Source organism: Hyperolius riggenbachi, chromosome 6 (assembly GCF_040937935.1).
Source record: "Hyperolius riggenbachi isolate aHypRig1 chromosome 6, aHypRig1.pri, whole genome shotgun sequence".
In the NCBI taxonomy this organism is placed as follows: Eukaryota; Metazoa; Chordata; class Amphibia; order Anura; family Hyperoliidae; genus Hyperolius; species Hyperolius riggenbachi.
Window position 1 is genome coordinate 29,253,617 of NC_090651.1, and position 26,150 is coordinate 29,279,766.

At 44.7% G+C, this 26,150-nt stretch overlaps 1 protein-coding gene across 7 annotated transcripts in view; it reads right to left on the reverse strand.

Annotated features, from left to right (window-relative positions):
• Positions 1-24,745, reverse strand: part of AGBL4 (AGBL carboxypeptidase 4) — a 2,106,705-nt gene extending 2,081,960 nt beyond the window's left edge. For 6 of the 7 annotated variants that reach the window (XM_068239042.1, XM_068239046.1, XM_068239045.1 and 3 more), the window contains exon 1: positions 23,781-23,937. In XM_068239042.1, the coding sequence (XP_068095143.1) occupies positions 23,781-23,820 (40 nt within the window). In that variant the 5' untranslated portion in view covers positions 23,821-23,937. Of the gene's footprint in view, positions 1-23,780; positions 23,938-24,671 lie in introns of those variants that run through there. The other variant, XM_068239049.1, reaches the window with a different exon arrangement.
• Between the last annotated feature and the right edge of the window lie 1,405 nt (positions 24,746-26,150).

Here is a 26,150-nt window from a genome sequence, read left to right on the forward strand (position 1 = left end):
TGCGTAGTATGCTCCTGGTGACATCAGCGGGATCGAGGACACGGCAATGCAGGCACAGTGGTTTTCAGACTTTAAAGTCTAAAATTCCAGAAGTAAATCGGAGGCGGGGCCGGAGCATCGGTGAGTGGCTGCGCGGGCACAGGATGTCTGCGGGGGACCATTAGAAGCCCCGAGTGAGTTCAACTCATTTTCCCCCGACCCCCTACAGTATCCCTTTAAACACAGAATTAACAGAGTTAACTTTAGGTTTGCCTGAGGTAAAATGTTTCCTGAATACTACATGCCTCGTCACCATGGTGATAACTCTAGAAACCATTCAGAAACGTTATTAAAGACAGGCAATAAGCTTAGTGAATTGAGACCATTGTGTAAATTCTGGGAGAAATGTACTACTATAACTATTCACCCAGTTATACCCTCAGTCCTCTGAATAGGCAAAAAATTACCATGAGCGCTTTAGAAGACGGGTACATCCACACTGCGCATGCAAGTGTTGGCTCCCGTGTGCACAATACGGATCTACTCGTCTTCAGAAGTACTCAAGGGCACGCCCAAGGAGGGCCAAAAGATGTATCCGATCTGCAGGTCGAATAATTTCATCAGAGGGACAGATCTGGAATGAGGACACAGAGAGGACCAGGAAGCTTCTATGCGATCCAGAGCTTTCCCTCTTCTTTGGTGAGTATCTAGAAACCTGGGAAGCACTGACCGGTAACCCTTAATGGGTTACTGGGTTAACCCAAGCGTGACATAATGTGCATTACCATAGCAACGTGCGCGTTATTGCGGTAGAATATGTGGCCTGAGGGTTAATGGCCAGTGCTGCCCCTGTGCTAGTAATGATAAAGTTGCCTGCTCACAGCAGATTTGCCAGAGTTTACAGCATTAGGCCCTAGATGAGATAAACATAGGTTTATATAGTATGAGTCCTGCTAAAAAAATTGTCTGAAGTCACTGTCACAGGAATCCTCTTTCCCTCCTCCATGTCGAAGCTGGTGGTTGTTAGAGACCTTGCGCTCCTCAACCTTCCATTAGAGCAGGGATGTCAAACCGGTCCTGCGAGGGACGAGGTCCTTACACATTTTTCACACAGCTCAAATTAATTGATGGGTCGGAATCAGAAAAGGTGTGGTCCATCAGGTAGAACACATTTTTCTCTTTCTCAGTCCATCCTAAACATGGATCTAGCCCTCCAGGCCTGGAGTTCGACACCTGTGGGTTAGAGGATGTCCCATAGAAGCTCATTACAGTTAAAGTCAGGAGACATGCTTGGCCAGTCCAGCACCTTTACCCTTTACCAGTGGTGTATCAATAGGGGGTGCAGAGGTTAGCGACCGCATCGGGGTCCTTGGATCCCGCCCTCAACTACAGAATTAGTTCTCTATTGGTTCTATGTTGGTAATAATCATTTCTATAAGTGCTTTTATTAGTAGTAATCATAAACAAGCTGATCCCCATCCCCTCCTTGCACTTCTGACACTGTAGTTACCATTGGCAGATTTTGGTGTGCCATATCAATTGTTATGTAGAGTGCTTGGGGGGGCCCCATGTAAAACTCGCACAGGGGCCCATAGCTCCTTAGCTAAGCCACTGCCTGTTACAGAAATGAAGTGCATGTTGTACATGCCAACAGTACATGTTGGCATTCCTGGTTCCCTCAATGAATCGTAGCTCCTGAGTGCTGGCAACATTCATGCAGCCCCAAACCATGACACTCCCACCACCATGCTTGTAGTGTGGTTCTAAAACTGAAACTGTGACAGTCCAATGCAATGTTATAAAAAAAAAAAAAAAGCTACATAACTGAAAATAAAAATATGAGACTCTTTTCAATGCTACTAATGTTCTATTCATTATCTGTACTACACACACAATTCTTATATCATTTTTTTTCTTTAGGTTTGCTTTAGTGGCTGTGTGTTGTGTTCATCACAAAGTCTCTTTTTTTTGTTCAAAAACAAAATATTTGGTATCTTTTCTAGCCTATCCAACTATTTCAACATTACAAGCCGCCTCCTCTGCCCTAGATATCAGCATCTATAATTTTAAGTACTGTACAGCCAAATAAACCGCATCCCGCCGTTCCCGAACAAAAAGAACGCCAGGACGACTAACAGCGAGATCTCTTTCACATGAAGACCGGTTCAAGGAGCTGACGATCCGCGCTGTCTCGCTGTACTGAGACTCTCTTATGTAAGACGCGGTGATTATAACGGAGAGGAAGCAATCTAAAAATAACGCCGCTCTATGATTGCATGCCAACTATTTTTACATTGTATTTTTCCTTCTTGTGAGGATGCAATCATTTTGCACTTCCACAGTCATTTTATGCATTATTTGCACAGAACGCTCCATTTTACTGCACAATTATGTGGCTTGCTGGTAACCGGTAAGGAAATGCCTCTTTATAAATAGCAGTACTCAGCACTTGGTAAATGAACCAGTTCTCAGCCCCGTGGCTTAAGAATCCCATCACCGTCCTGACGAGGAGGAGGAGGAGGAAGGAGAGACAAAGCGCTGATATACTGCAAGAAGCCATGTGTGTCCAAATAGAAAATGGAAAAAAATATACTAATGATAATGACAAAAAAAAGGGGAAAGAATTGTTGCTGAGTTTGTATATCTGTGTAAATGTAGTGTGAACTGGCCTCTAATATGCTGCCAGGCAGACCACTGTACTCTGATTGCTTCTGCTAGTGTTGGTCTATAGCCAGTAACTTTGCTTGTATAGCTAAAATGGGCTAATGCTGAACAAAGTTTTCTAAACACAAAACGCGGCAAGCAAATGTCCTTCCATCTTAAAGCAAACCTGAACTGAAAATAAACCGATGAGATAAACAATATATATCCTCCTATGCCTAAACATGACTTTTTTTTTGAATCCCACGGTTTTATTTTCTGTTTAAAAGCTAAAAACCTAAGTTTAATGTTTTATTGTATCAGCTGAATGACACAGTCTTTAGTTTCCAAGAGCTACAATCTATGATCTATTGACCTTTTTATTTATCCCCTGCACTCGACAGCTGTTTTCTGCCAGGCAACAGTTTTATGGATGTAATCAGTGAGAATTACGCTATCGTCTGACTAGTACCTGACTACAGAGAAACTGTCATTTGCATACGTGAATGTTCAACCCCTTCAGGGAGAATAAGAAAGTGCAAATCTGGCAGGAGAGTGGAGACAGCAGCAGACGGTGGCAGGTAAGATTACATAATTGCACGGGGCATGGGGAGGGTACATGTACAGTAGGAGGGACAGCAGCCGGGGGCAGGGAGGTGACGTCACATGGCCGATTCCTGAAAGATTTTATCCTGAAATTGATCGGGAATCGGTCTGTGGTTTATGGCACCCAATAGTTCTATCTCTGATCTGATTCGATCTTTCGACCAGAGAGAGATCTGTCTCTTGGTAAATCTGCCCATACACAGGGCCAGATTTCTGGGAAGGTCACAGAGGCCAAGGCCTAGGGCGATAAAAATTAGCAGGGCGCAGGACTTGGAGAGATAAGAGGTCACATGTCAAAGTAAATCACCTCTCCTGCTTTGCTCTGGTCTGCCTGAATTCCAGAGATCCCTGCATCTCTCTTACTTGTGCAAAGTGTGTGTTATGGCAGTCAGAATCTGCTGTTACCTGTATGATAAGAGGGGACAAACAATCTGCTGTGAGAAGAAAAATATATCGGCTCAAGTAGCAGAACTGTTGAGTTCCGATAAGTTTTTTTCATGCAGCACGCATTCATGGGCAGGAATTAGCAGCTCTCCCCCTCGCTGACTGATGTTAGTTTATTACAGTAGGTCAATGCTGTTAAAGACCTCAGACCTGTCAAATTTATGGCTTTTTTTTTTCCTCCTAGAGAATGACAACAACATTCTTTGTCCTACAGTTTAACTCTTTCCTGGCATTTTTTGCCAGCAAAGTTCTGTGTTAGCCATCAGTGAAAGCAGGATGATTTGAAACAGAATGACAACTGTGTTACATTTATTTACATTTACAAAACAATCAATGGATCTCCTGCTGACTGTATATATAGCTGTGTGCCTAACATCTTGTACACAAGTCTGAAGACGGCTCTGACTGTTTTTCTTTTGGTTAGCCAATAAAAAGTGTTATTCTGTTACAAAACTTTCTGCTGACTTATTTTAAGATCTGTCTTAAGTGCTAAATTGTCACTGTGTAAAGTACACCTGAGCTTATGCTGGGTACACACAATGCAATTTTCTGACAGATTTACTGTCACATCCACTATTTCAAACATGTCCGATCTGCTTTCCAATCAATTTTCTTAATGTTTTTTCATAGAAGTGAACAGCAAATTGATTAACAAATTGAAATTAGATCAGACATGATGGAAATAATCGACCTGACAGTAAATCTGTCAGAAAACTGCATCATGTGTACCTAGCATTACACTACATCTTTGCCAGTGTGTGTAGTGTCAGAACCTTCTACTTACCTGGACTCTGTGTTGGATGGGCTTCTCTCCATTGCACTCCTCTGTCCCGTTTGTGGCTCTGACTACAGCTAGTTGCACAGAGCACAAAGAAGCAGCGCTGTCCACTGGGGCTCCTTGTGATTTTGCACTCCTGTATGCATGTGCACAGGAGCCGAGGGAGTGTTATGGGTATGTGTACTTGACAAGTGCTGCTGAGTGCTCATACATGAGCATCATTTCTGAAGTATGCAAGCCCAGAACACTATCGCCTGCTGTGCATGCAGACAGGAGCGCAAAATTACATGGAGTGGACAGAGCATGCACTGCTTCTTTGTTGAACGGGCAGGGCCGGGCCGAGGCACAGGCTGGAGAGGCTCCAACCTCAGGGCGCAGTGTAGGAGGGGGTGCACAATTCATTCAGCTGTCATTCCTAATTGTGTTTGAAGCAGAAAGAAATAAGAAAAGGAGATACATGGAAGTGACAAGCCAGATAAGTAGAGATTAAGGTGTTGGGGGCCCTGGGGTGTCTCTTAGTCTATTAGCAATCAGTGTGTGACGGCTGGGGTGCAGGGACGGAGGGGCGCACTTTGGTGTCTCAGCCTTGGGTGCTGGAGGACCTTGTCCCGCCTCTGAACGGGGCAAAGCAGCAAAACAGAGGGGGGGGGGGGGGGCGTTCAAACTAGTCAGAGTTGGACAGAATGGGGGGGGGGGGCGGTTGGTGACAGCCGGCCTAGGGCGCTGGAAAATACAAATCCGGCCCTGCCCATACATTATCTGAAGTATGGGCATCTTTATAGTATTTTCTTTCCCGAGATACATAATTTGCTATCAATACAAGGCAGGACTGAGTCCATCTAGATTAGAGGACACAGACATCCAAATGGCACTTACAGGATAGGAAAAGGAAGGAATGTGGGTGACAAATCAGAAGGGCTACAGGTAACACATATAGGAAACCTGACTACACTTCCTAAGCTACATTTTGACCCTGCCTGACCACCTGAGCCTACTCAGCTATATTCTGATCTTGCCTGACCCTCTCTACTTTCTTAGCTATACTCTGACCTTCCTGCTCACTTCAGCTTCTTCAGCTGAACCTCACCTCAGCTGAACCTCAATCCTGTTGAATTGCCTAAACCTCCCCAACCATACTCAGATCCAGCCTGATTAACTGAGCCTCCCTAGTCATACTCAGGACCTGCCTAAACACTTGAGCCTCTTAAGCAATACTCTGACCTTGCAGGATCTCCTTAACCTCCTGAGCAATACTTTATGCTGAGTCTCCTCAACCATACTCTGATTCTGCGGGACTACATGGTCCTCCCGAGCAATACTCAGGCTCTGCCTGACCACCAGGACCTTCCCAGCCATTATCTGATCCTACCTCATAAACTGTGTCTCACAAGCCATACTCCGATGCTACCTGACCACCTAGTCCTCCATATCTATACTCAGGCTCTGCCTGACCACCAGGACCCCCCCCCCCCCCCAGCCTTATTTGGACTTTGACTCCCAGGACCTTCCCCGCCATTATCTGACCCTACCTCATAAACTGTGTCTCACAAGCCATACTCTAATGCTGCCTGACCGCCTAGTCCTACCGAGCCATACACAGGCCTTGCCTGATCACCAGGACCTCCCCAGGCATTGTCTGACCCTACCTCCTAAACTAAGTCTCCCCAGCTATACCACTAGGACCTCCCCAGCCATATTCAGACTTAGATTGATCACTTGATCCTCCCAAGAATTACTGGAATCCTGCTTGACCAACTTATGCTTCTCGGCCATGCTTAGACCATAATCTGATCACGAGAGCCTTATTATTCAAAGGAATCACATGCATTCATTGCAAAGTGTTCCAAATGCATTAAACGTTTACCTAATCATGAAAACCCACGTTACTGTATTTTTGCCCTTGCAAAAAATAACGTAATTTCAGCATAGACATATCAGCAGGGATGATCAACTGAAGATGTGGACGGGTGCAGCTGAAATCACTCTACCGTTCTCAGTGAACTACAAGGACAGACTGATTGCTATTAAAAAGGAGGGAAGATATACTTGAAAGCATTGTCTTCTTGTGTTAGCAATGGTTATCTCCAAGGTAATGCATGCAGCAATCACCGCTTTGCATCAAAATGGCCTCACATGCAAGAAAATTGCTTCTAAGTATATTCTACTAGAAAGAACCATTTACTGAATCGCCAAGAACTTTAAGGTAAGAGGTGCCATACCAACGGCGAGACATCCTGACATAATTCATGTGTAGGGTAGCTTCTGGTCCAAGGGAGTAGGATCACTCACAATTCTGCCAAAAACATTGCCGAGAATAACATTTGTATTCATCACAGGGAGGGAGAGGACACCCCAAAAATAACTGTACTCTGCCAATGCGTTATCATTTTGAGTCTGATTATTAAAATTTCTTTCTAATATTGGCGTTGTCCCTTCTTTTTAGGGGTAACGGGTAAGCCATTTTATATTTATTACATCCATGGTTTTTTGGGGCACGTTCTCTCTCCCAGTGATACTGGTTACAGCCCCCTAGCTATTAGAGGCTGCTGTCAACTGGTTGTTTTTTGTACCCAAACAATAGTTTTTTCTGGAGTGCGACCCGTACATTTGAAGACAAAGAACCCAAGTGGGGACGGGATTTCCTCACTTGCTTTTATACTGTGGTTGCTGGTCTTGCAGCCCACCTTTGTGAGTAACTCATCACTTTGGGATTGATTTACTAAACCGTGATAACCCATATCATGGCCATTTTCGCCCGCATTTTCTCGTTTGTGCGCGATCGCAAAATTGGGGGCGCCAATGCACGTTTTTGTACGCAAACGTGAATTTTCACCCGAAAACGATATCTTTTCCCGCGAAAATCCGCATTTGCGCACGCAAATTTGTGATAACACGCAAACGCGAAAATGCGCGCAAAAACGGCAGCGATATGAGTTATCACGGTTTAGTGAATGAAGCCCTTGTATTTATCCAGAACCTGATGTTACTGTACTACACCATAAGGGGCTCCTGGTCTCTCTCTGTGTTTTTCCTGTATCCATAGGAAGTTTTGGGACTCCTCTGGACTACACACCTCCCAACATCTCTCATCACTACCTCCTTAAGAGCACCAATCCAGGCACAATTTGATAATGATCTGCATATTTTCCAGAAGGTCACGAGATGAAATTGAGAAAGAAGAGCCTCAGAGACCAAAACAATAAAATGTTAGACCTGTGATCAAGACACTCCCCAGATCTTAAAGGGACCCTGAAAAGTAAAAATAAACAAAATTGGTACTTACCTGGGGCTTTTTTCCAGCCCACCGTAGGTCGGGAGGTTCCCTGGCGTCATCACGCCGGCCGATACACGTCATCACGCCTGTGTGACAGTACTGCACATCTGTGGTTTTCTAACTCTAAACCGCGCATGCGCAGTACTGTCACAAATAGAATGCCTTATCAGAGTTAACATGCCTTATCAGAGTTGACACACCTTATCAGACTTAACATCCCTTATCAGAGTAGCATAGCGAGCACTACGACCCTATGCCTGCTAATTGGCAATGACGCGAGCTCCACTCATCCTGCCCTAAACCCCTGAGGGTCCAATCATTTTAAAGGACATTATCCGCACACTTTGATTGGCCCAATAGGCTGCCAGTCAAGTTTCCTGTCAAGTGACAGGCAGCCTAGTGGGCCAATCAAGAAGCGGGGATAATGTCCTTTAAAGTGATTGGACCCGCAGGGGCCCAGGGCAGGACGAGTGTAGCGCTTGTCATTGCCAATTAGCAGGCATAAGTTCGTAGCGCTCACCATGCTACTCTGATAAAGTGTTCTAACTCGGACAATGATTGTTAAGTCTGATAAGGCATGCTATTTGCCTTAGTGAATCAAGCCCCTTGTTTGCTAAAACATTACATACCATACAGTTGTGTAGGGTGACCAAAGGAGACACCCTGGAGAAAAAACACAGAGACAACGGGAGCCCCAATAGCGTAATAAACAATGGCAAGGATTGTTAAAATAGTGGTGAAGAGTGGTACTCACAGAGGTTGCAGGCGAGCAACTAATCACTGGAGGCAGGTGGAAATCAATGACCCCGACTCCACTCGGGTGTCCAGATACACTGGACGCTGGTCACACTGTTGGCAAAAGAACTCCAACTTGGTTGTGAAGGTGAGGGTACTCCTAACCTCAATGATGACAAATATGTATACGGAATAAACTAATTATATCAAGCACTAGACAACGCGTTTTGTGGGTGCTTGCCCACTTCCTCAGGCCAAATACAGTGCCAGAAATAAATAAAGCCTGCATGAGGGATGTCTGTCACATCACATATCAGACTTCGGGTGATGAGGAGACATCGTAAAGCCAAAGTTCAAAAGTGCTTAGGTAGAGAACATACAATATTTGTTATAAGCGAAAAAGAATTGTGGCATTTAAAACTCATCTTCCAGCACAAGAAATAAAAAGAATTGTGGCATTAAAAAATCATTTTCCCAGCACAAGAAATAAATAAAAAGAATTGTGGCTACGTTGGAAGAGGTCCAAGTCCAAGGTCATGGTAAAGAGCTGAGAGTTGCATTTATTTGAGGTTTGAGAAGAGCCTCTCATTATCAGTACCTCTGACCTCATCTGTCTTTGTCTATCTACGAAACCTGACAAAATTCCATGCTGCAAAAATCAGGACACATTCAGCGACGTCCTACTGGTCTTCTACAAGGTTACAAATTATCTCACTCGTATTATAAATGCGAAAGTTTGGATGTTTGTTACTCAATCACGCTGAATGAAATTTGGCACACACATAGTACATTACCTGAAATAACATATAGGATACTTTTTAGCCCCATAACTAATAAGTGGGCGGAGACACTTGGAAAATGTAAACTGCAGCCACTCTTACACACGGTGTATCAAGCCAATGAAGGGCCAATTTCCTTATGCTGATCATACACTGGTTGATATGGCCAACAGATAGATCCCTTCCCGATCATTATCTGATCGGAGGGGGATCTATATGCTTGAAGCCCTTCACACACTACAAACATATTTTCAAACGATTTCAGCATGAAATCTTTTAAAATTTGTGTGCGCCAGCCAAGTCTCCAAATCTCCTCCCTCCCCTCCCCTGGGTCGTGTGGCCTCCCCTCCCCCGGGTCATGTGGTGTAGACTCTCAGAAGTTCCCTCAGCTGCAGTGTGAAACTGCGCATGCCTACGTTCTGAACCACACATGCAAACAAACATACGCAGATCATACACAAGGGTTTTTTTGTTTCACTGCACATGCGTACTTCAAGGACAATCGAGGTGACATGTGACATGATGAGATAGACACATGTATGTGCAGTACCAAACATAAATAACTTGGCTGCGTTCCTTTTTTCTTTCTCTGCCTGAAAGAGTTAAACATCAGGTATGGAAATGACAATTTCTGTCCGGGTCGGCCTGGGTCAGACTATAACATAAGCCTCACTGATAAGTAATTACAGCCATAAACCACGTTCCTGTCAGTAAATGGCTTCTGAGAGCAAGAAAGAGATAAAAAAGGGGTCAATAATTCATAGATTTGAGCTCTGGCATACTTTAATGAAGGTGTCATTGAGTGGAGACAATGAAACAGTAAAAAACTGAAAAACTAGTTTTAAATTGGAAATAAAACTGTGGGATATCTTTAAAAAAAAAAAAAAAAAAAAAAAAAATTAGGAGAAGGAGGATAGATACAATTGTTTTTCTCAGCAGTTTATTTTCACTTCGGATGTTCTTTCAGAACTCGCTCATGCACAGTTCAAAAATGCTCATCACTGCTGGGTGAAACTTCCGGAAGGCTGGTGAGAGAAGAGCACCGCAACGGGGGTTTGGGGGGTTTACCAAACAAAAGAAGCAGTATCAGGCTTCTCGGAATAAGGTAATAAGGTAACAAGCCTCCATGGGTTCAGGTCTATTGTCTTTCTCTCGATTTAGTAATGCTTGAAACTATTGGATGCTAGCACGAAATACACTTGGAACAAGTCAGGTTCAAAAATCTAACATGGTAAGAAGAAATATAACAGAATTCAGAAATAACTTAGTTCTGGAATTCTAGGTGAGCCTGTAATTACCCTTAGCATGAAAAAAGTACATTTCTTGACTCTAGCAGAGCAAAGTAAAGCTTATCCATACTTTTCTTTTCCTGTGTTACTCATAAAAATATGTCCTCATTAGAAGAAAAACATTTCATGAACAAAGAGCAAAGTGAAAAAACGAAATCACAGATCTCCCTGACACAACTCCTACACTGATTTGATTATAGCGGCAGACTGCAGAGCTCTGGAGGGACCTTTTTATGAAAATCAGCCTGGCACAAGTCAGGTACAAGACTTAACTCAACGCCTACCAATACTAGCTGGCCTTGTAGCAGCTGAGGGTGTGTTTTCTTTTCCTTGCAGAGGTTGATTTTGTTTTTCCTTTGAAGTTATTTTTATTGAGCTACCCAAATGACCACATCTGAGCAACCGTCAAAGCTGGGAATTCTGTACAGGTCACAGGTTAGGGTCCTACCAAAGCAGAGGCAGCAAAGAAATAGGGATAAAAAGGCCTGTACGCAGGTAAAATCAATGTTGCCCAACATTGTAGGGCCAACACTACTGTACAGACACTTCACGGGCCTGCACTCTAGCAATGTGTTCTGTTGCTATGGGGGGGGGGGGGAGTTGTGGCAGGGAGAGACAATGGAGTAGCTGGTTGCGATGTCATGTTGGGGCGGGTAAGTGGGGAGAAAGATGCTCTCGACCATAGCTTGGCAGAAGCGACCTGCCAGGTTGGATCGCTGGCTGAGTGGTCAAAAGAGGTTGGGAGCTGTCACCCACATACTGGATTCTACACAAAGGCGGTCGTTATCGTTCCAAGCACCACTACTTCACTTTTTGGCACTGTATTGACCTGACGAAGCTGCTTTTAGCTGCGAAACACGTTGTCCTTCGACCTGAATACATTTCCTTGAATTAACGCTTTTTATAGACCTCATTCAGGTAGGCCAACAAGCACCTTCATTTTTAAACAGTTTTCACATTGTTTTATAGCAATCGGGCACCTCCAGTTGTTTTCTGAAAGGGAAGACTGTCAGTCTCTAGACACAGCAGCCTGTGTGACGACTATTCGCTGTCTCCTGACCCTGTTCTAGGTGTGATGTCACCTCATGCCAAGTCATCTGTCAATCTTCCTGAAGTGTGCTGTCACCAACGTCACGGCCTGTGCACAGCTGCACAAGGGTCACCAGATGACAGAATGATGTGTGACATGAAGGAAAATAGGAACACAGCGTCTCCTGCACATATTCCCATGCGTAGGATCAACCTGTGCTTGCTGTGACCGCTTCTGGGAATGAAATGCTGTAGAGTTTTCATAATCTCTATCTAATTAAAATAATGACATTACCAAATGATACAAACACTCAATGCCAATAGACACGCCTGTGAGTGAACGCCGCGACTACTGGCCAGTTATCGGTACTTTGGCTGTCAAGTTCAGTCCCTGTCCATCATGACCCCATGACACTGATGTCTAAAGGCTGAATCAGCATACGTGCGACTGCTCAGTGACTCTGTGTGTGCATCATAAAGCTATCAGATAAACAGTGGGCAGCATAGTGGTTAGCACTCTTGCCTTGCAGCTCTGAGTGCCCAGTTCGAATCCCAGCCAGGGAACTATCTGCACAGTTTGTATGTTCTCCTTGTGTCTGTGCAGGTTTCCTCCGGGCACTTTGGTTACCTCCCACACCCCAAAGACATACAGATAACTTAATTCAGAATCGGAATCGTTTATTTTTCGCCAAGTACAACGTGAGTTGTACCTGGAATTAGTTTCCCTCTAAAAAATTGGCCCTAGACTACGATACATACACTACACAATACAGACATAGACATTTGACTATGGTAGGGATTAAATCTGAGGAATAGTTAAGTGACAAGACAATATATACTCTGTACAGCGCTACATAAGATGTTGGCGCTTTATAAATAATAATAACAGTTACAGCAGCAAGCATTTAGCTACAGTGTTCTCCCCAGGCTCTTTTAGCCGGGTGCTCCACCCGGCTAGTTTTGGTGAGCACCCGGCTGTCATTGGCTCAACTCCACCTCTGCTTTAAGCAGAAATGTGCAGAGAAGCACTGGCCCTGCATTCTTTCATCTCGCCCCACCCGGCTACTTTTTCATGCCACCCGGCTGGAAAAAAAATTCTGGGGAGAACACTGAGCTAGCAATTACAGTATAAATGCAAACCTTAATTATTATTATTTTAATAAAATCTATTTGTATATCTATGTTACTAATCCACACTTGCTAGTATGCACGGACGCACTGTGGGGTGCCCACGCGCAGACTGTGGGCGGTGGAGAATCACACTCATTGGCCACTCAGTCCCAAGTCCCAGCCAAATCACCACGCCTCCCAATTGGCGGGACAGCGATGGCAGATTGGAAACCCACTAGTCCCCGGGGAGCATGCTGCTGAGTAGCAATGGCAGGAAGGAGGGGGAGCGGGAGACCCACCCATCACCGGGGAACATGCTGCAGGGGATGCTGGGAGAAGGCAGGGCCAATGTGTGTACAGAGAGCAGGGATGTAGCGACAAGGGCAACATAATAGCAATGTGATGGTATGCAGCAAGTGAAGGATTCTGTAAACTTGGCTGGGTTACCATAACAACCCTAATGAGCATCAGCCACTAATTGATATGTGAGGCTGCACTGCGGTGGTTGCAATGTGCACACACAGGCTTTGGTGTGCACCCAGGCAGGCGTTGGGCGGTAGTGGCGTGAATGCTGTAGGCAGCGGTTGTGGTGTGCATGCTCAGGCTTTTGGCGGTGCTGTTGTTCACGATGTAGGTGGCGGTTGTAGTGTGCGCTTGCAAAGACGTCTGTGCATGCTATTCTTTTGAGAATCTAAGATTTACCGGTTCTTCTAAAGCACACTTAAAGAGAAACCGTAACCAAGAATTGAACTTCATCCCAATCAGTAGCTGATACCCCCTTTCCTATGAGAAATCTTTTCCTTTTCTCAAACGGATCATCAGGGGGTCTGTATGGCTGATATTGCGGTGAAACCTCTAGCACAGTGTGATGTCAGGACCATGGTCCTGACAGTTTCCTGTCTGTGAACCTCATTGCATTGTGGGAAATAACAGCTGTTTCTAACTGTCAAAAAAGCAAGCAGCATCTCCTTCCATCCACTTCCAGTGACATCACCTGCTAGCAGTAAAAATGTCACCATGTGATAAATGTCAGAATCTAAATCAGGGAGAAGAAAGATTTACTCTTTACTTGGTCTCTGTGAAGTTCCATTCCTCAGGTTTTCCACCCCTAAGCAAACATTCTTATGGCACCCCTTTTATATGTAGCAACAGACAGGATGTGGGAAAATCTTTGAAATATTGGCAAGGAAATAAGCAAGAAAAACATTTTACGCAGAGTGCGGAACAGTTCTGATCCATGACTAGTTTTAATTGCTCTCCCTCATTTCACTTAAAACTAAAATATTTTTTACTTTTAATTGCGATTTACTGTAACTTTGCGAAAAGGCTCCCTTTAAAGGGACACTTAAGTCACAAAAAAAAATTAGTTTTACTCACCTGGGGCTTCCAATAGCCCGCTGCAGCTGTCCGGTGCCCTCGCCATCTTCCTCCGATCCTCCTGGCCCGGTTGGCAGCCACTTCCTGTTTCGGTGACAGGAGCTGACAGGCTGGGGACGCGAGTGATTCTTCGCGTTCCTGGCCACAATAGTGCCATCTATGCTGCTATAGCATATATCATATACCATATAGCAGCATAGAGGGTGCTAATGTGTCTAGGAACGCGAAGAATCACTCGCGTCCCCAGCCTGTCAGCTCCTGTCACCGAAACAGGAAGTGGCTGCTGGCGGGGCCAGGAGGATCGGAGGGAGACAGCGAGGGCACCGGACAGCTGCAGGGGGCTATTGGAAGCCCTAGGTGAGTAAAACTCATTTTTTTTGTTTGACTTAAGTGTCACTTTAAGCATACATGTACAAAGGGCTCTTAGAAAAAAGGGTGCTGGGAATGCTGCTAGTAGAAGATTGCTAAGATTAGCAATATTCTACTACTGAATTCTAATAGTAAAATATGGTAATAGTTACCAATATTTTACTATGGCTAAACCTAACCCTACTCTCACACTGAACCCTTCCTCTACCAATGCCTAACCCTAAGACCCTCCTGATGGTGCCTAACTCTAATAGCCCCCCGGTAGTTCCTAACCCTAAGACCCCCCCTCCCCGGTGGTGCCTAACCCTAAGACCCCCCTCCGCCGGTGGTGCCTAAGACCCCCCCCAGTAGTGCCTAAACCTAAGACCCCCCTAGTGGTGCATAACCTTAGGACCCGGCCTGGTGGTGCCTAACCTTAAACCTTTCCTCCCCATTCTACCGTAAAACTGTGAAGTGTTGCAAACAATGTCAGTGCTTGAAGGTACCGAAATTATACTTGTTTGCCGCATATTGTGGCATTTATAAAAGCCGTAATTTGTGGCAAACAAGGTAAATAACAGCCACCGACATGTGCCCAAAATTCCTTTCTTTGCTGCTAACTGTGGCTGTTACAGCAGGTGTCCAAGGCGGAACCATTTTTTTCCGCAAAGTGCTGCTGCACCCTTTTTTCTTGCATTGCCGCTTTGTAGCTACATTTTGGAGTCTATAATTTGTCTGATACAACCCCCCCCCCCCCCCTTAATTAAAAGCAACTTTATTGTTTAACACATTGAAGCCATTTTAGGCAATATTTAAGCTGCTTCTACAAACCGCCCACAAAGACGTTTCCAGGTTTCAACCCAAAGAGGAACAGAGTGTTTCACTTCCATTGTGATACTGAAAGGGGTCTAATTAATAAATAATACTATATGATTAGTGGTATAAATGAAGTCTCCATCTTCACAACTATGTAAGCGGTTAATTATCATAACAATAATCCATTAGTAATAATTAGCTAAGTGTGGCAGGTCTGTGACACTGAAATGTTACATGGTAACAATAATTATTACTGGTAATTAGCACTTCGTTGCATTGCTCCCATTTTAATGAGAAAAATAAAAATAAAATTAACAAAAAAACAAGAGTAATCACAACTTGGGATATTTAATAACATGCCATGGACATGACTAATCCTGACAGCCGTACTATGGTGACAATACATAATAATGTCTAATGGCAGTGACACCGGAGAGAGTACGTCATCGCTCTTCTTGGGCGTAGAGGGCTTCAAGCACAAGTGAGGCAGAGAGAGGGCTCTGGATAATTAGCATGGCTAAAAAACAAGTATTCTGCCTATTCCAAATAATTTAACGTTCTGCTTCTTCAACTGCTAATTCCGAAACTTCACTCACGTTCTTACAAATGCACCAATTACCATTGCCACGTATTGCCATACTAATGCAGTGGCTGGATAGTGTACTAGTTAAAGAGAAATCGTAACCAAGAATTGAACTTTATCCCAATCAGTAGCTGATACCCCCTTTCCTATGAGAAATCTTTTCCTTTTCTCAAACAGATCATCAGGGGGCTCTGTATAGCTAGAATTGTGGTGAAACCCCTCCCACAGTGTGATGTCAGGACCATGGTCCTGACAGTTTCCTGTCTGTGAACCTCATTGCATTGTGGGAAATAACAGCTGTTTACAGCTAAAGTTGTAATCAGTATGGCGCTCAACATCAATCAGTGCCAATACATAAAGGTATAACCAATCAATAAAACACCAGTGTATAACGTCCAGGCAAGTTCATCAAAGTTAACCAGTTCCTATTTTTATGATATCAGTCCATCCTCGACACATCCCATATAGTCCTGCTATTTCAAATTGCAATTATCAGATAGATTCAATGCTCTCACCAGATGTGTTGTCTGATAGGTTAAAATCAGCATGTAGCGCTTTGTTATTAGGATTAACCTTCTTAGGATCTTGTGCTTCTTCCTGATAATGGCTCAGAGACAAATAAAGGGAGCAAACATAGCGTGAACCAGTCTTGGAAGTCACAACACCCTTATTCCTCTGCCCACATCCAGCACCGTGCAGACACTGTATTAGTTTAACACCCTGGTGAAAATAAGCATAATTCCACGCTCACCAGATTCCCAGGCTGACTCTGCATGAGACCAGCATAAGCGCTTGGTGGGAATACTCCCAGTATCCTCTGGATTCACAGACTTTTTCTCCCTTAAAAACTCCAAAAATACTTTCTATAGCGTAATACCGTTTAATAAAGCATAAAACCACTTAAAAGTGCACTCACATTTCAATAAAAGTTATGCGCATTTCATTAAAAAAAAGAACATCCTCACCGCCGCCGCTCTGAGTTTAGCGTCTCCAGCACCGCGACTGAGGCCCCGCCCTACCAGTTTCATCACGTATGACTCATCATGACTCATCATGATCCCACCAAGCGCTTATGCTGGTCTCATGCAGAGTCAGCCTGGGAATCTGGTGAGCGTGGAATTATGCTTATATTCACCAGGGTGTTAAACTAATACAGTGCCTGCACGGTGCTGGATGTGGGGAGAGGAATAAGGGTGTTGTGAGTGACTTCCAAGACTGGTTCACGCTATGTTTGCTCCCTTTATTTGTCTCTGAGCCATTATCCGGAAGAAGCACAAGATCCTAAGGAGGTTAATCCTAATAACAAAGCGCTACATGCTGATTTTAACCTATCAGACAGCACATCTGGTGAGAGCATTGAATCTATCTGGTAGTTGCAGGTTGAAATAGCAGGACTATATGGGATATGTCGAGGATGGACTGATATCATAAAAATAGGAACTGGTTAACTTTGATGAACTTGCCTGGACGTTATACACTGGTGTTTTATTGATTGGTTATACCTTTATGTATTGGCACTGATTGATGTTGAGCGCCATACTGATTCTAACAACTTTAGTCTTGAGGGTGGACATACCCACCCACAGTATAGCGAACCATCAAAACCGTGTGCTAAATTGTGAGTGTAAGGGACGTATTTGTAAGAGAAGCGCACATACTACTAATTTTTTCTTTAGCTGTTTACAGCTGTTTCTAACTGCCAAAAAAGCAAGCAGCATCTCCTTTCACAGACATCACCTGCCAGTAGGCCTGAATGATTGTAGGAAAAAATGAAATTGAGCGATTTCTGTCTGAAATTACGATTTCGATTTGATTCACGATTTCCTTCAAATCAAGCTTTGTTCCGCCTCTTGTTACTTCTCTGTCCCTGTTTGTTACTCCTCTGTCCCCGTCTCTCTTTGTGCCCCCTTTGCCTCTTTATGCCTTCTCTGGGTCTCTCTCTTGACCCCTTTGTGTCTCTGCGCCCACTTGGTTTCTCTCTGTATCTCCCTTTACGCCCCCTCTGTGTCTCTGTGCCTGCTCTGTGTCTCCTGTGTCTCTGTGCCCGCTCTGTGTCTCTCTGTGCCTCCTCTGTCCCCCAAGCTGCATCAGTTCTGGACATAGCTTCCAGCACGAGTCCAGCGATGCCCGTCTATCCATTTCGCCTCCTGCAGGCTCTAATGCACAGAATACTTCCTGTATGTCATGTGACATACAGGAACCCGGAGTTTTGCCAAAAACAAGAGCCGGAAGACAACGATAGAGGACAGACAGCGTTTCGACTTGTGCGGAAGGTATGTCCAACGCTGCGGGCCGCATGCGCATTGCCGATTCCAAAATTGTGATCTTGGTGATCGCGATTTCGGTTTAAATTCGATTTATCTTTCAAGCCTACCTGCTAGCAGTAAAAATGTCATCATGTGATAAATATCAGAACGTAAATCAGGAAGAGGGAAGATTTTACAATGGGAAAACACTGACTAAATGATGTATACATAAATAACTGTAAAAATGAAGCACTTTTTTATTACATTATTTTCACTGGAGTTCCTCTTTAAGGGCAATCTCTTTGATTTGCGAGATTCAGGCTAGATTCACGGTAGGACGTTGCATTTTGTGGCGATGTTAAAGTCGCAGCGCAACTTTACAATGCAATCCACTAAAAGAGTTGCAACGTTACCTTACTGTCGCATACAGTAGATATAGCAGAGTATACAGGCAATGCTTCCCTGTATCTGTAAATGTCTGCGTTTAGAGGTAACGCACTGCAGCAGTGCGTCACAATAAGCACAACATTTACAACGCGACTTTAACGTCACACTGTGAGCGTCGCATAGGATTAACATTGCAGTGCAGTAACCTGCGTTATAAGGCTACGTTTCCACTGTAGCGTGACATTTTCGCCTGCAAAAAATCGTATAACATATTTCTGATTGGTGAAAAGTCGCATGTAAATTTGTAAACTTTTTAATGCAAATTTTCATACGCGAAAATTTGCATTAGTTAAATATACATAATCTGCCTAGTAACAGCTTAGTCATGACTGCTAACTACTGCCTGTAACCATGAATCTAATGCGAATTTTCACGCAAATAATGCAGAAAATTGTGTTGCCTATACAAAGCCTACGTGACGTCCAAAAATATGATGCAGGACCTCAGATTTTTTCACACTTACGGAAATTTGCATGGAGTGGAAACGGCTGCATTGACTTACATTAGTTTTAAAACCTGCAAATTTTCTGACCAAAAAAACCGACACTAGTCAGGAAGTGAACTCTTTCGCCCGGAAATGAATAAATACAATGTGGCTTGATTCACTTAGACAAATAGCATGCCTTATCAGAGTCAATACGGCTTATCAGAGTTAACATGCCTTATCAGGGTTAACACGCCTTACCAGAGTAGCATAGCGAGTGCTACAAACGTATGCCTGTTAATTGGCAATGACGAGAGCTCCACTCGTCCTGCCATGAGCCCCTGTGGGTCCAATCACGTTAAAGGACATTATCCCCACACTTTGATTGGCCCAATAGGCTGCCTGTCAAGTTTCCTATCACGTAACAGGCAGCCTATTGGGCAAATCAAAGTGTGGGGATAATGTCCTTTAACGTGATTGGACCCACAGGGGCTCAGGGCGGGGCCAGTGGAGCTCTCATCATTGCCAATTAGCATGCATAAGTTTGTACCGCTCGCTATGCTACTTTGATAAGGCGTGTTAATTCTGATAAGGCATGTTAACTCTGATAAGGTATGCTATTTGTCTTAGTGAATCAAGCCCAATTTATTTATTCGTAGAAGTGCTCGGGAAATCGATATACAAAGCGCTTTTTCAAGCGCTTTTTTTCTCTATACCTTCCATTATAGGCAAAGCGCCTTAAAAATGGTACAGGCAGCGCTTTTTGGAGCGGGTTGGAATCGAAACGCTCATATGTGAACACTCTCATAGGGAATCACTGCACAAGCGCTTTTAGAGCGATTTCAAAATCGCCAGCATTTTTTAAAAAATGAAAACGCTCTAGATGAGAACAAGCCTATTGAAGATAAATGAACCATAAAAACCATAAAATCATAAAAAGGAATACTCACATACGGGGCCTAAAACATGGGTACCCCAGAACAAAACAGCGCCTGTATACTGGCCAGTAATGGGTTCAAGGAGTAAAAGGTGTCGCTCGTTTCCTTCCTGACCGGTTTTGCAAACTTGCTTCATCAGGGAATACATTCTGAAACTTCGATCACGGTATTACAAATGCATCCCACCACTGCCATGTATTACCAAACTAGTGCTTAGTAAATTAAAGTGGACAAGAACCTTTGCACAGGACAGAAGGAAAACACAGAGAAATGTACCCTGTGTGTATTAGAGAGTTTAGCCTGTCTAATTGCCCCAGCTTTAAGTCACAGCTTTAATTTAATCTCTGAGTGGTTTTAACTGGCTACCTCGGCAGAGCAGCTAATTTGTAAACACAGGATGTTAATCCTATTCTCCCACATCCCAAAAATATACAGATAAGTTAATTGGCTTCCCCCTAAAATTGGCCCTCGACTATGATACATACACTACGCGATACATACATAGACATAGGACTATGGTAGGGATTATACTGTGAGCCCCTCTGAAGGACAAGTGGCAACACAACATACTCTGTACAGCGCAAAGGAAGATGTTGCCGCTACATAAATAATATGCCTGCTTCCATGAAAACAGGAAGTAGATACACTGCAAATTTATTGCAGGATTTGTATCGGCGGTAACAAAGAAATGCATTTTCTTTAATGGTTATTATGCTGTTGTTTATTTTTTACAGCAGAGAGGAAGTTCTGAATTCAGGCCTGCTTTAGAGAGAAACTGAAGTGGCAAAAAAAATATGATACTTACCCAAGAAGATGGAAGCCTCTGAATTGTCCTGAAGACAACTGCTGCTGCCCAGGATCCTCATTATGATTGCAACTGTGTTTCTCTCGATGCATGAACAGGGATGTGCGGTGCCTATGCATGTACCACGCTGCCATAGCAGTAAAAGTGAGGTACACGTGTACGAACAACATTGGCTTACTACACAGGCACCACCATATTCGTACATTCATAGTACAGCGTGGACACAATAACATATTCGATAAACTCATCAGATATGTTTTGGGGGTCCACGTGCGACAACTATGGGGGTCAGGAGGACGTGGAAAGCCTCTGGAGGAACAACAGGCTTCCCTCTTCTTATGCAAGTATCTATTTTTCTATTTTTATCTGTATACTTATATGGTCCATGTAAACTGTACATGAGGTACAGTTTGCGTGGATCCTATAAGTATACCTTTTTTAACATTACAATGATCCCAAACAATCAATCGGGGCTCTGGAGTTGAGTAGTCAGAGTAGGAGCAATTTTTGGATACCTGGAGTCAGAGTCAGTGGTTTCCTAAACTGAGTGGAAGTTGGAATGGGTTGACTTTTGTACCCACTCAGAGTCAGAGCAATTCTGGGTACCTGGAGTCGGAGTTGGTAGTTTCATAAACTAACAAGGTCGAAGCTGGAGTCAGATGATTTTTGTACCGACTTAACAGCCCTGCAATCAATTCTTTACTAGCCAAAATCGATCCAGAGAGGAATCCTACCATACATTGCAGAATGATTTTCAATAGATTTCTTACTGTGAAATATTTAACTAATTTTTTTCAGACAATTTGACTTTCAAGCTAAAAAGATGCAAAAAAAGATTTAATTAACATTGTACTATCAGATTGTATGGTGCATGGGTAGCGCAACATCCCAATAATTTCGCAATGACCAGAACAGAGCGCTGTCGCCATAAAGGTGAATTCTACAAACAAACCAAATGGACCCCTTTGGGTCCTTCAAACAATCGAACAATGAAAACAGGTAATAGAGAAGATTCTTTATTTTAGGCCCATAAGCAGCTGACCCCAGAGGGCCAAGGAATATGCCACTAAAATATAACAGTTCAAACGGTCATCAGTGGCTTTCAATGTACCAACTGACTCTAAAACCTCACTAATCAATGCACAAACATCACCTACTGTATGTGGACTGTGGAAGATGTCAGACCTGTATAAATACTAAATAATAATAATAATAATAATAATAATAATAATAATAATAGTGATCCCAAGCCAAAGCTTGGGTCTAAAAGGAAATACCTAAGAAAAAGGAAGCCTCTGGATACAGTGGAGGCTTCCCACAGCCTCCTCCGGCCCCCCATTGCCAAGTGTGGAGCCCCCAAAGATTTCCAACAAGGGCTTGTTGGTTATCTGATCAAGGCCATGCTCCTCTTCACACACAAGCATGGCCGTACTGCTCCTGTGCATGTAGAGTTGTGCCTGCGCAGTAAGCCTGAGTCACCTGTGCCGCTCCATGCTACCACACAAGTGCGGCCAAGATCGCACAGGTCCAGCATGGTTGCGCTATTGCCTAAAAAGGATCTGTAATCTAAAAAACATCCCCGGGGGGTACTTACCTCGGGAGGGGGAAGCCTCTGGATCCTAATAAGGCACCCCCCATCCTCCTAAGCCTTACGGATCCAGTGCTGACTCCCCCCCAAGCCACAGCCGACAAGGATGTGTCGGCAGCAGCACATGCAATATTTACCTATACGGGATCCGGCACAGGCGCAGTAGTGGCTTTCTGATCAGGCTCAGGTGGAAATAGCCAAGCCAGATTGGCTCCGCTCTACAGTACTAGATGGCAAGCTATCTGCGCAGTACAGCAGACCCGATCGGGCTCGGCAATTTCCGCTTGAGCCCGATTGGAAAGCCAGTACTGCGCCTGCACTGGATCGCGGGAGGTAAATATTTATGTTGCCGATGTACGGGGGCTGCCAGTGCTTGATCCTGCAGGCTAAGGAGGATTGGGGTGAGCCTCATTAGGACCCAGAGGCTTCCCCCTCCCAAGGTAAGTAACCCCCGGGGACGTTTTTTAGGTTACAGATCCTCTTTAAAGAGAAGTGTGGGGCGGATCTGCTAGAAGGTCCCGGTGAGTGGCGGCAGGAGTGAGAAGGACCTGGGAAGCCTCTACAGCGCAGTTCCCTAACACTATCCTCAAGGCCCACCAATGGTACCTGTTTGCAGAAAACCACAAGCATGAACTGGTGAGGTAATTAGTGTCTCAGCAGAACTGATTAACTACCTCTTGAGGACAGGGTTGGGGAACACTGCTCTACGGGATCCAGAGGCTTCCATCTTCTTAAGTATTACTTTCTTGACTTGAGCTTCAGCTTGGGATGACAAGACAAATAATACATATGATCATTAGAGATGCCAGCGAGTCTCTATGGGCAGTCTGGCTGCATACTACTTCCCGGTCCCGCAGTAGTACGCATGCCCATGTCTGTACGCGCCCATTAGTACGCATGCCCTGGGTTGGCGGTACGTGTCCTTAATTGCCACAAAGTGTGCCCGGCCACAAGCGCGCAATCAAGGGCGTGCACCGCCGGGCCAGGGCATACATACTACTGCGGGAAATTGCGACCCGGAAGCAGTACAGGGTCAGCTATTCGCGGCGAGCAGCTCGCCTATGCAGGTGAGCTGTTCGCCTACATCACTAATGATCATTTTCACATATATTGTACTAAGGAAAGTGAATATGTGACACAAGGTCACTGACTTGCTTCCTATACCCTCATTAGAGATTGAAAATATGAATTAGAAAAATTACAAAGCACAACAACAGTATTATCCCCCATTATATCTGCACAAGCTATTAGCTCGCTTATTACACTTTCCAACAGATTTGCTTTAGAACTGATCTAATGATTCTCAGCACAAGTCAGATAATCGACATTCGACACAGAATCCATCAGAACGATCATCCTCTGCCTGTAACGGGTCAGAAGGGTGAGAGCATGTGCGGTCAGCTGTCAATGAGCAGAGATGAGGAAACAAAAGCTGAGGTAACACTAAAGCCCTCCCTGAGTCATCAGACCTGAAGCACAAGCACGCCTGTCAGGCCTCTCCCCTCCCCCTCCTCCACAAAGCATAGAAACACAAGGTAAACAGACCAGTCTCCGCGCTGCAGCTCTCCGCCATGTTTGTTGTCATCCTCACAGAGCGGAGACGCCGCTAGGGCGCTGCCATGGCAACCATCGAACCGACGCGCAGCTCCAGCACCAGCCTCCTTCCTGGTTACTGCTGGTGACGTCACGGGAGGTGTGTCAGGCGCTGTCCTCGGTGCTGAAGTACTGTACTGAGCGGATGGGTGGAGCCGCACGGGTGCCGCGAGGAAAGGCGGGGAGCCAATCACACAGCGCTGATCTGTCCCGTGTTTTGTGCCCGTATACAGCCTGTACACTGGGGCCTATTTTCTGCCTAATTGTACTAGAGATGGGAAGTTCGGATCTTTTCAATGATCCGGATGATTCGAATCGGATCATTGAAGAGATCCGGATCTTTGATCCGAATCTCGGATCATTTTACTACCAGAAGCATTCGGGGGTGAAATGAACAGCAGGACAGGTCTGTGGACAGGAGAAGGGGAGGGAGTGGACACACAGAGAAGGGGAGAAGATGGACAGAGGGCAGGGAGTGGACAGAGAAGGGACGAGCAGAGAGCAGAAATGTTTGCACGTAATACCCACATGCTGAAGTCATATGCTTTACATATATTTCACCTATATGTTCATCTGTACACTTTGAAAGAAAAGGTCGCACAGTGAAAGAAAGCATTCCCAGAAGATAAGTGCAGCTGTTTAGTGCCGAGTGCAGGAGGATTATATTGCCTTTCAATCACAGTGCCTGCAAAGTTACTGAGCTGTGCTGAGCCAAAAGCTTCCCATGTGATCACTGTGCAGCACTACGGAACAGACAGCCTATATTGGGCAGCACGTTATAGCCAGTATGTGTGCTCTACACATATCTGGCAGTGGCACCCATGTCCCCTCTCTCTCATCTACCTGTCTCCCTGCAAGGCTGCCTCCCATCCAACAGAGCAATCCCTCTGTGTTCTGCTTCCAGGACCCCGCTGCCCGCTGAGAGGGGGCGTGTCGCGCCTGGCCCCGCCCCTTTTGCGATCCGAATCACTCATTTTGATGATTCGGATGATCGACTCATAAAATAGATTCGGATCAAAGATCCGAATCGTTCATGATCCGGACAACACTAAATTGTACCTGTTATGTACGTGTATGGGGCCTAAACTGTACCAATACTAGACCTCTGCTGTGACTGTCAGTGGCCTACCTAGGGTATTTATAGCTTCCGCCGTTTAATATTAATATAGCAGGGATTAGATTGTGAGCTCCTCTGAGGACAGTCAGTGACATGACTGTGTACTACAGTGCTGCAGCAGATGTCAGCGCTATATAAATACATATAATATGGTAGTACATTAGACTATGACTATGGTAGGATTAGATTGTGAGCTCCTTTGAGGACAGTCAGTGACATGACTGTGTACTCTGTAAAGTGCTGCAGAAGACGTCAGTGCTATCCTATGTAATAAAACCTAACTTTCCCTGCGTACTCCTGTCCTTGTGTTTTGCTGCTGCGCATGTGCACAGCCCAGACAGCTGTTGGGACAGGAGGACAGGGCCAGTTGGTTAGCCGGGCGGATGGGTGAGCGTGCATGCGCACTGACATGTGGCGGTATTAAGAAACAGACCTAGAGCCCGTTTTTAAACATGCTAAGCTTGCTAGTAAATACATAATAATAATATAGTAGGAAATTACACTATGACTGTGGCTGGATTTGATTGTGAGCTCCTCTGAGGACAGCCAGTGACGTGACTATGTACTCTGTAAAGTGCTGTAAAAGATGTCAGTGCTATAAAATACATAATATGGTAGGATGTTAGACTATGATAGGATTAGAGTGCGAACGCCTCTGAGGACAGTCAGTGACAGAATTAGGCACTCTGTAAAGTGCTGCAGAAGATGTCAGTGCTATATAAATACATAATAATAATATGGCAGGACATTAGACTATGACTATGGTGAGGATTAGAGTGTGAGCTCCTCTGAGGACAGTCAGTGACGTGACTATGTACTCTGTAATGTGCTGCAGAAGATGTCACTGTCAGTGCTATATAGGAACATAAGAATATGATAAGAGATGATGACTATGGTAGGATTAGATTGTGAGCTAGTCTAGTGTTCCCCTCTCCCTCCTCTCTCCTGTGGTGGAGTGGATGGCACCCGTTGTGTCTGCTGTGCTTGTCTCTCACAGCTGAGGCAATGAATGCAGAGTATTGCAGGAGTGGAAGCTGTGCTGATATCTCACCTAATCTGCTGTGCAGCTCTCCTTCAATTGTCCGGCTCCTTTTCCTGTATCATGTGGTTATACTAGGGGGAGAGCTAAGTGGTGTCAGGAGGTCAGATGTTGCTGGACCACGGTGTGCAGGTGAAATAACAGCACGACTTTTGCAGGCACAATA